The sequence below is a fragment of the Poecilia reticulata genome, chromosome 6 (genome assembly GCF_904066995.2).
Source record: "Poecilia reticulata chromosome 6, P_reticulata-male-v2, whole genome shotgun sequence".
NCBI lineage: Eukaryota > Metazoa > Chordata > Actinopteri > Cyprinodontiformes > Poeciliidae > Poecilia > Poecilia reticulata.
In genome coordinates, this window is record NC_088835.1 from 21600738 (window position 1) to 21611752 (window position 11015).

The following is an 11015-nucleotide window of genomic DNA, read 5'->3' on the forward strand; positions in this document are numbered from 1 at the left end:
CCTTAGAAAAATACAAAGACGCGCCTTCGGAGACCACTGTGTGTGTTTAGACAGTTCCACCTCAGTGATCTGATTAGCCATTTTAGCTCAGTTACTTTTATATCAAGGCATGTTTCTACTGTCTGATGCGTCTAACGAACAGTTTAGAGATGATCTCAAACAGCCCGTGTTGCTGTTTGCATGCCAGAGACCATGCAGGTGTTACCAAGGCCAAGGGATGGATCTATCCACTGTCTAAGCTGTCCTCCCTGCACACTTTCCCAAGGCAGGAACAATAGATGTGTTCATTTTCATACAGAAACATTTTTACTCAAGAAAGCTTGACCAAAGTTGATCAGCTATCTGTGTTTCTCATTTCAAACGGCCTCAAATTGGTTCCTGAACCGCACAGAGCTCTGCTGACCTCACCTCTGACCCAGTGCATCAAACAGCAGATTTTAATTATAAAAATTAGCACACATTTCATATAATATCTTCAAACTTTTATAAAACAGACATGAGCAGTTTCAATACCAAAACATCTGTTACACTCAACATTTTCTGATTAGTTTTCAACTCCTTTGGTTATAATGTGTAAAACATTTTCAAATGAATATATGATTTATAGACTCTTAAGAATGTGATCTAATATAAAATAAACTACTGATTAGACTAATTTTAATCAAACCGTGATCATTATATCTAAAAAAAAAGTTCTACTAATTAAGTTAATATTGATTAAACAATGAGTGTAAATCTAACCTAAATTGAGGCCTACTCAAAACAATCAGGGTCAGTCTAATATTTCACTATGCGCTAAAGTTAAAGCTAGCATTAAAACTAGCATAATTAAACTAATATTTCCAACAGTTGACGCTCAATATAATTATTGTGATTATGACTTTTCTTTAACCAATAAGCCTTAAGGTGAGGTGATTCAGATTTTTCTCTCAAGAAGGTTCTTGTCTGAGAACTTTTCCCTGATCCTTGTCTTTAAGGTTTCTGAGACAAAATGACTAGATCCTTCTTCAAACCTACACAATGATTTTTGCTCTCTTGCCTTTATTTAAGTTTCATATCATATATGGAGAAAGCATGTTTGGATGAATTTATGTGAGCAAATAGCGTGTTATTTAAACTAGGTATCATCCGAGGGAGGATGTGTTTTTTAAATTTTTTTTATACTGCCTTAAAACTACAAACCTGAGAAGACGTAGTTCTTTTTAATTAATTAGTTAATTTCTTCTCTCATAATATGCCTTGTTTGGTTTGCATTGCTTTTAACTAAAACAAGGGTTTTTCTGTTTTTTTTTTCAGAGCAATCAGCTTGGTTTGCTTAGCTGCTAGCTAGCTTGCATCGAGTAAACTATTTTTTCGTCCAGTTTCTTTCCCTGTTGTTTTAAAGAAAGACAGAGGCACGTAAATAATTTTGGGTTGTACAACAACCTGTCGGCTGCCATACATGAACTGAGACGGAGCCAAACTCATTACAGCTATATTCAGCTGTTCAAAACAAAACAAAAAAAAAACGCCCTGCAATTTAAGATGTTTTTGGTCCCAAATTAATAGATACAACCACATCTGTTTTCTTCCTTGTGTTGTTTTATCAGCCAAAGTTCATGTTCATCTAAATTACAGTGTGCTTGTGTCATGCTTTTTAGATTTGTGTTTTTCTCCTCCAGTTGTGTGAAATCCAATGCACTTCTCATCAGCAGTGATTTTATTTTCCATGGTTGCTTAGTTCTAATTTGAAGAGCTGATGTAATATATTCATTATTTGCAAATACTACAATTGCTATTGCTGCAGTCTCCTTAAGGCTCCTTTGACAAAGCTCCAGTTGACTCGGGCAATTTAAAAATTGTGGAGTGTGAGGCAGCAGTTTAATCTTTCTCTGAATGTAGATGTTTTGCAGGGTACTACAGATAAGTGACCAAGCTGTACTGCAAACAGTGTTTTAATCAGATGAAGAGCGGTTCTGTTCTTTAGTGCAGAGTTCTGGCTATGATAATTTGTTGCTTTTTTGAGACTTTTGAGAAAAACAGCTGAGAAACAAGTCACATTGCCCTTTAAGTTGTCTCACGGGGGGGGGGGTCTGCTATGTCATTACAGGTGAAAGTCACACCTTGAAGTTCAAGTCTAACATTACAACAAGCAACACGATCACGCTGACATGGGAACGCTACCAAGTGTCCGACCGTGGAGATCTCTTAAGCTTCATAGTCTACTACAAGGAGTCGTAAGTGCTCAACAAACTCATATAAAAATAAACCCCTCATGACACATCGGCTTGTACAGGATGCATCATGACTTTAGATTGCCAAATTCTAATTTGACGTTTTGCAGATTTGTACCAAAGCCTTTCGTTTGAATCGGTTCTCTTTCAGACCTTCCCAGAATATCACAGAGTTTGATGGCCAGGATGGCTGTGGCTCCAATAGCTGGCACATGGTGGACGTGGACCTTCCACAGGACAAAAACACAGATCCCAAATTTACTCTTCAATCTCTCAAGCCCTGGACCCAGTACGCCATTTATGTGAAAGCCACCGCCCTGCAGATGAAGGACGAACACGTCTCCGGGGCGAAGAGCGACATCATTTATATCCGCACGCGACCTTCGCGTAAGTCTGAACAGCAGTCTTTCTTGTGTTTTTCAGTGATCGTCACAGACACCTCACGCATCATGACTTTGGTTTGTTACAGTGCCGTCCGTGCCCAAAGATGCCCACGCATATGCCAACTCTTCAACCAAGTTGCTAGTGAAGTGGTCACCTCCAGTTTTTCCCAACGGCAATCACATTTACTACCTGGTGCGCTGGCAGCGGCAGCATGAAGACCGGGAGCTCTTCAAGTATAACTACTGCTCCAAAGGTTATTACACAAAAATCCTATGAAATGTACATGTTGTTGCTGTTTGAACTTGAGAGACTTGAAAGTCTCTTTGATTGTATTTGAATTTTACTAAAGGTCGTTCCACATTGGTATTTCTTTTCAAACAGGGCTGAAGTTACCGATCCGGAGCCCATCATTAGAGCCCACAGAGGGGAAGGATCACCTAAACCCCCCAAAAATTACCCTGCCTGGGGATAAAATGGAACAGTGCTGTCCTTGCCAGAACACACCCAAAGAGAAGAAGGACAAGCATGACCCCTACTTTTTAAAAGCTTTTGAGAACTTCCTCCATAATGTCATCTTTCTTCCAAGGTATGGTTATTTGTGCTTGTTGGTTGTTGAAGGAAAGATACGTGGACCAGGAATGCATTAAATTGCATGATAGTAGCTCTGTAGGATTGGGGTTGGATCCCCCTTGACGAATTGCGCTCTAAAACATTTTCAGTTGCTTTTTCAACTATTACAGAACAGAACAGGTACTTTATAGTGTGCTTTGCAAAACCATTCACACCGCTTAAAACATAACACAAATTTGATTGTATTTGAATTTTATTTCATAGACCAACAGAATGTGGTGTATCATTGAAAAATGGACAGAACATCAGCTTCAAAGATTTTCACCAAAGAAATTTGAAAGCCACGGCGGGCTTTTATGTTCATCTAATATTTAGAAGCAAGTTGAGTCAAGTTTGCTGCAATTAGAACTGCTAGTCGTTTTGAGATATGTTTCTATCTCATTTGCACATCTAGATAGTGCCTGTCTAGATATCCTAGTTTTCTTTACAAACTATCTCAATTGACATTGTATGGAGAGATTTTGTGAACACATTTTTTCTAGTTTTGTCTCAGATTCTCAGGTGCCTTTATGTTTTGACTTTGACTGGACTATTCTAACACTCAGACAACACTGTAGCTCTGATTGTATGCTTAGGGCTGCTGTCATGCTGGAAAGTGAACCTCTGCCTCAGTTTCACCATCAAAAAGCAAGAAAACCCTAGAGACGGCACACTGTTAGTTTTCTTTCATGCATGTTTACTAATTAGTGACTTCTGAAGACAATTAGTTGCACTGGATTTCACTAAGGGGTATTGAAATAAAAGGGGTTGTGTGTAAGCAGGCAGGCTGAACAAGCATAATGGAACCGGGTAGATCCAATGAGCTTAACCTGAGCACGCTTCAGGGCTTCAGGCTGTTTTGGTTGTGAAGTGTGACCTTGGAGGTGTTAGGACATGGAGCAGTCCTAACATATTTTGCGTTGTTTGATTTATATAGTTCTACTCTTCTAAGAAACATAAAATCATTCGCCTTGAGCAGCCAAAGTGTGCACAGGCTCTCCTCTGTAATGAGGCCACCATTATTTTACACCAAATCCGGGAGGATTTTGTTCTCTTCAAAAGTTCAGTGTTTAGACGCCAGGAGGGGGGAAAGAGTGTCCTCGAAAAAAAGAAACAGAAAGGAGAGGAAATGTTTTCCATTTTGCCTCACCCCCCCCGCCCCCCACCCCTCACACACACACACCTAGCACACACACACATCTCCTCCTCCTCCTCCCCCACCACCCCACGGCTCCTCTTGCATGCTTGCTTTGTTTAAGACGCTTTTTTTTTTTTTTTTTCTGGAGTGAAACAGCTGCCAGGAAATGTACAGTGAGTCCATCTGGAATTTAAATGAAAGGGGGAAGAGTCCCCACCGGGAAGATATACAGTGAGAAAAGTAGCATTAGCAGACTAATTTACAGGAGGAGAGACGGGCGGGATGAAAAAGAGAAATGCTTTGGCAGTATCTGCTTCAAAGACCTCAAAGACCTGTCATCGGCAGACGGGAGCGTTTAGTTACTGTAATCACCTGCTGTTGTGGGTGGTGATGAATAGATACAGATGAATTGATAGGGATTTCCTGGATGCTGCCACATCTAATTTGCTTTACTCACTGGAGCCTTAATGTTTAATCACGACTTGCCCCGTCTGAACTTTGTTGTTTCAATCTCTTTCTCTCGATAATCAGCCAAACAGGAGGAGGGAGAACAAATAATGCAACTAGCTGCTTCAGTCAGCTAAGAATATTTACCTTAGCTGACTTTATATGATTCTTTTATTACCTATTTTACTTTGTTTCTGCTTTTAAAAGTGACTGTCAATCAGGGTCAGTTAGACTCTTGTCTACGCTTTTATTTGCACTCCAATATCGGTTTATTTATATGTGTGGTGTATTGCAAAGCGAAACTCGTGTGCTGGGGTTTGGTTGCCTGGCTGCTGAAGAGACATCAATCAGAAGGAATGTAGACCTGTAAGTGAAGCTGTCCTTCACACCTCTTGTAAGCTCACTTAGTTTAGTTTACTCTTGGTTTTAGTATGACGGATTAAGCATTGCTCAGTGAGATGTATGATGTTTGAGATACAGCTTCAAAACTCAACCCTGCTTTATGCATCGTCCCAGCTTTTATGCCGGCGTGTTGGATCTGTTTTGAGCCGGATTTTGGTTTCAAGGCAAATAGGGCTGAAGCAACAACATACAACACGTTTCAAATACTCAATTCTAAAAAACTTTGAAAATCTCTATTACTTTCATTCCACTTAATTGTCTGCTATTTTGTGTTGATGTATCACATAAAATCTCAGTAAAACAACATTGTTTGTTATTATAACGTACTGTATTTGGAAAAGTCCAAGCTGAAATACCTTTCCTCTATTCTTTGTGTAAAATCTCCAAAATAGGCTATGTTTCAGTTTGATTTGATCTGAGTCTTTATGCAAACGTTAAATTGTTTTTTTGCAAAAATTTGCAGCTTTTGAGTGTCTCCTCTGGTAAAATTTAATGACTTATTCATTTAATAAGTTTGATAAACACCGAACTATGCATGTTTTGCTGCTTCGAGCAAGTTAACTGGGCCTTACTCTTTTTCTTTTCAGACATTTTTGAAAGCTGATAAACATTTGAGGCTAAAATAAGTAGATCCATCATTTGTAAGCCCTTTTGTTTCGGCTTTATCACTCTTTGCTCCATTTCAACTGAGATCAGTACAAGTTTAACTTGTGGACTCAATGTCCCGCTGTCTGTCTTGTACAACCGATGGTGCTGCCTTCACAGCTGTCACCGCCTCCCCACCCTCAGTGGTGATGATGTGCAGTTCCAGGAGGCTCTGCAGCTTATCATCTGAATTTTGGCACCGAGAGTCAAAAATCTGTAACATTCTGTGTACAACTGAGCTCTGGGCGTTAGGAATGAAGACTAAAAAATTCTCTGTCAGGACAGTTTTCTCTGACTGGTTTTATTCTTTATTGTTACATGTCCACAAACAATCTTTTTTTCCATATTGTTTTTTATGTAATGTGGAAAAAACATGTTTTTTTTCTCTGTCTGCTTTGCAATGATCCATCTGACCTCATTCTTTAACACAGCACTGCTGAGACTCATTGCAGACCATAGAAACAATAGTACCAGCACTCTTTGGCAAAACCTTATTCAGCTTTAAGAATAAAACACTGGTAGTTAATAAAACACAATTGCGTAAGTGGAATTATAAGGTTTTTGTTGTTGTTGTTGCCCAACTTCTTTTTTTTTTTTTTTTTTTTTACATATGTTTTGTTCCTTTTGTTTTAGACCTCCAGATCGTCGTCGCAGAGACCTCTTTGGTCTTGCTAACCACACTCAGCTTCACGACAGCAGTCAGGGCAATACAACACTTGGCTCAGGGGATAACAGCACACATGTCATCCCTCCTGTCATTGAGTATCCCTTCCTCGAAGACAGAACCTTAGCAGGATCTTTAGAAATCTCTGACCTGCAGCCTTTCACCTTGTACCTTATTGAAATCCACGCCTGCAACGAGGACCTGGGCTTCAACTGCAGCATCGGAGCTTTTATTTTTTCTAGGACTAAACCTGCCGGTAAGGAGAGAACGACCTCGTGAGTTTCGTGAGAAATCTAAAGATAGTTATGTTATTGTTTTGTGTGTGTAAATATGTTTGGCAGCCAAAGCAGATGACATCCCTGGGAAGGTTGTCTATGAAATTTGTGACAAGACCGAGGGGTGTGTGGTGCTGCACTGGTCAAAGCCTGTCTCGCCTAACGGACTTATTCTGATGTATGAAATCAAGTACCGTCTGGGGAATGAGGTAATTCTGGCAGGGTATAATTACAGACACTTTACACTTTTCTATATGTATGCTGCTTGCCATGTTTAGTGGCACCTTTGATAAGGATGTGGAAAAAGCCTTTAAGCAAAGCTGTTAATCTCCTATAAAATTTCGCAAGTTGTAGGATACACAGTGAGTGATCTTTCAACTTTCATTTTTGTTTATTTTCCTAAATCCTCCAGTCCTGGATCCCATTTACTGTTTCTGTTAGAGGGTCACCCAATGTTATTTCAAGTCTTGTTGTATTTCAAAGTGTTTAACTTTGTGCACTTTGTGAAGGTTTATTGGGACTTTGGAAGAGAAACAGGCCCATAGCTACACAGATCCTCCACCGTACTTGAAACTTAAACCACTGTTCAAATCAGTCTTCCAGAACCTAAACTTTGATATACGTAGAACATTTGTTTTGTCTCAGACACTATGCTCTAAAGTGAAAAATAAAGGTCCAAAAATAATTTAACGTGATAGTGAATCAGAATGCTGAGACAGTAAAACAGTGTGTTTTATGAAAAGTAACCACTGTTGAATTCTTTTCTCCCAGCCTGAGAAGCATAAATGTGTGTCGCATCAGCAGTACCACAAATTCAACGGAGTTCGCTTGACGATCCTGAGCTCCGGGAACTACTCTGCTCAAGTGAGAGCCACGTCTCTGGCAGGAAACGGCTCATGGACAGAGAGCATCTTCTTCTATGTGCCTCCGCCTAAACGTAAAGCAACACTACAACATTTTAAGATTATGTGTGCATGTGTCCAGTAGAATTCCCTGTCCAGAACTTTTAATGTCAAAACTATCTTACCTGTGATAATGAGAAGAATTATTACACTGTTGCTCATTGGTCTGAATTTTATAATTTTATTTTGAAATCAAGATTTCAGAGTCTTAATGAAGAGTGTAGAGGCACAGAATCCAAGTTGGTTGGTTCAGTGTGAAATTTCCAGTCAGTGAAGATTTAGGGAGGCAAGCCATCTGCTGCGCTGTGCAGCTTACCTGCATTACTGCTGCATTACTAAACCACTGCATCACTGCACTGTTCCGTGATTGATGCAAAAAGAACAAGTATGAACACAGTTTTATTTGGAGATTTTCATGTAAAATAAGTGTTTTATTGCAATAGCTTTTTCATGAAATGTATCACTATGTTTGTAGTGAATTAAGTTTTGCTTTTTGAATTGAATTTCTGAAATAAATGTAGAATTTCCTAAGATGCACCAAATTCAGCTGTTGTTTTTCTTCATTCCGTCTCTCAGGAGATGATTTTGCGACTCTCTACTTGGTCATCATCCTGCCCATTATAGCGACTCTCGTAATCGCAAGCCTCACCACCATCCTCTTCATCATCAACAAAAAGAGGCAAGTGCTCCCACTTATTAAGCTGCATTGCTCATGAAGCGTAATGATGAGACTAATGTTATTTAGAGTTAATAGGTGTATTCATTTAGATCCCCCTTTGGGGAAGAGCAGACGTCCTATTGAGGACTAAATATTGCATCGCAAACCAAACCTTGCTTGTCAGCTCACTGAGCCGGGCTTGTGTTTCCAGAAACAACAACAGACTTGGGAATGGAGTCCTTTATGCATCTGTCAACCCAGAGTACATCAGTGCAGCTGAAAGTAAGAATGTCAAACATCTTTCCCCGACTTCTCAGCTGTACTGTTTGGATGTTTGTGCATGTTGGGTTGACCCGGCGTATGATTTTTTTTTTTTTTTTGCTGCGACAGTGTACACTCCAGATGAGTGGGAGGTGGCCAGGGAAAAGATCACCATGCACAAGGAGCTGGGGCAGGGCTCCTTTGGCATGGTGTACGAAGGCACAGCCAAAGGCGTCATCAAGGATGAACCTGAGACACGGGTGGCGATCAAGACGGTGAACGAGTCAGCAAGCATGAGGGAGCGGATAGAGTTTCTGAACGAGGCGTCCGTGATGAAAGAGTTCAACTGTCATCATGTGGTAAGGTGGACTTGTGATAAAACAGCTGAAAAAACACAGACAGATGGATACGAATAACTTCATAATGGATCGGGAAATGGCACAGTGCTCACCATTATCATTACTTCCTAATTATTCTGCATGTACGCAAACGGAGAGAGGGGCCAGCAGGGCAGGAGGAGCTTGGAGCTTGTAGTTCTCTGCAGCTGTAGCCCGAGGCAAAGAAACTGCCTCCTGGAGATTCTTTACATTCTCGCATCAATGTGATCACGGGCTCATTAACCGCATTAAATGGAAGTGGTAAAGATTCCCCTTTTAGAACGCTGCTCCCACGGGTTCCTGTTCGTGTTTCACTGATAAAAAGTCAAGCACTCTATAATTAAATTACTTTGAATAATGTAAAAGCTTGTTTTTCCCTTTGTGATCTTCACAGCTAGTTAAAGATAAATAGTGCGCTTCTTAAGTGTGCACTACAATTCCACTACAATATTATGAATATTTTAGTTGTGTGACATGATGTTGGTTTCTCTGAATTTGTGCAGCCGACTTATTTTCTGCTGCTGTTAACGTGCAGGTGCGGCTGCTGGGTGTGGTCTCTCAGGGACAACCAACCTTGGTTATCATGGAGCTAATGACCCGCGGAGATCTCAAGAGTCACCTCCGCTCTCTTCGTAACGAAGTAAGCAACGTCTCCCAGCAAACACACACTAACGCATTCACACAAAAACCAGGGGCCAGAAGGTAATCTGTTCTAGTACATTGGTTAAGAAATGAAAATCATACTGTTTTACATTTTTCTACCACACAATCAAGGTCGTCAATGGATTTTATTAAGCGCTTATGACACACCAGTCCAGAGCTCAGGCCGGAGAATCTTGTTGACAGGACAGCTACTAGATGTGGCATCAACGTTGGCCTTTGTGGAAAATTTGCGAGAAGGATTCCATTTTTGAAAGAAAGCCATGAAAGATAGTTTTTTTTTTTAATTTGCTGTTTTGTTAAGTTAGTTGTCTGTATTTAACGTTCTTTATAATCTGAGTTTTTGCGTATTGGAAGCATAAGGCATTAATAAAGCATTAAAACAAGGACAGCACATTACAGGGCTTATTTTACCATTCTGATCAGAACTATATTTATATTAGAAGCTTTCTAAATGTAGACTTTGTGGATATATGTATGAAATTACTTTTAAGTTTCTGAAAACAGCCTAATTAAATGGATAAAACTAATCTTGTTAAAAGCATTCGGCCAGCTTATGAGGTCTCCTCATCTTCTCGTCTTGCTGCGCAACAGAACACCACCTCTCAGGTCTTGCCCCCGCTGAAAAAGATGATCCAGATGACGGGGGAGATTGCAGACGGCATGGCTTACCTGAACGCCAACAAGTTTGTCCACAGAGACCTGGCTGCCAGGAACTGCATGGTAGCGGAGGACTTCACGGTGAAGATAGGAGGTGGGTTTCATAAATGTTGTGTGTTCCTCTCCCAGGTTGCTCAAGGCTGAACTGATTCTAAGTGAATGCCTAAGGCAGTGGAGTCTTAATGCAGACAGACAGAAAGAGGGAGGATGTGAGAGGGAAAATGTTTTGCTTTTATGAGTTTCCTCTGAAGAGATACGTAGTGGCTCACCCAACCTGTTTTTTTTTTTTTCCATCAGATTTTGGCATGACCAGAGATATTTATGAGACGGATTACTATCGAAAAGGAGGAAAGGGCCTGCTGCCAGTTCGCTGGATGTCTCCAGAGTCACTGAAAGATGGCGTCTTCACAACAATGTCTGATGTCTGGTACGGGAACAAACCGCTCACACAAACACGAGGCTGCCTTCCTTCATACATGTATGAACCTGCTTCAATCCGGGGGCCTTAAGCCGCCTGCATATTTTCTCTTTGTGTTGGATAATACTCTAAAACTGTTCACGCTGTGGGGTCACAACTGTATAAACCTACAGATCACTTCACAGCCAGGATTCTTTACAAGATTTTCACTCAAGAGTTTGAACACGAGTTTCCTGCCATGACAGCTTGTATTTCCAAAACATCAAAATCTTTTTTTTTTTTTTTTCTGTTTAGGTTGCTGG

The 11015-nt window shown here is 40.4% G+C and overlaps 1 protein-coding gene across 1 annotated transcript in view; it reads left to right on the forward strand.

Moving 5' to 3' along the window:
• Positions 1–11015, forward strand: part of igf1ra (insulin-like growth factor 1a receptor) — a 92270-nt gene that overhangs the window by 67510 nt on the left and 13745 nt on the right. The window contains exons 7-19 of the mRNA XM_008412387.3: positions 2090–2216; positions 2365–2600; positions 2683–2850; positions 2979–3183; positions 6472–6758; positions 6844–6986; positions 7549–7714; positions 8256–8358; positions 8549–8619; positions 8728–8957; positions 9511–9615; positions 10230–10389; positions 10593–10722. Of these exons, the coding sequence (XP_008410609.1) occupies positions 2090–2216; positions 2365–2600; positions 2683–2850; positions 2979–3183; positions 6472–6758; positions 6844–6986; positions 7549–7714; positions 8256–8358; positions 8549–8619; positions 8728–8957; positions 9511–9615; positions 10230–10389; positions 10593–10722 (2131 nt within the window). The remainder of the gene's footprint in view (positions 1–2089; positions 2217–2364; positions 2601–2682; positions 2851–2978; positions 3184–6471; positions 6759–6843; positions 6987–7548; positions 7715–8255; positions 8359–8548; positions 8620–8727; positions 8958–9510; positions 9616–10229; positions 10390–10592; positions 10723–11015) is intronic.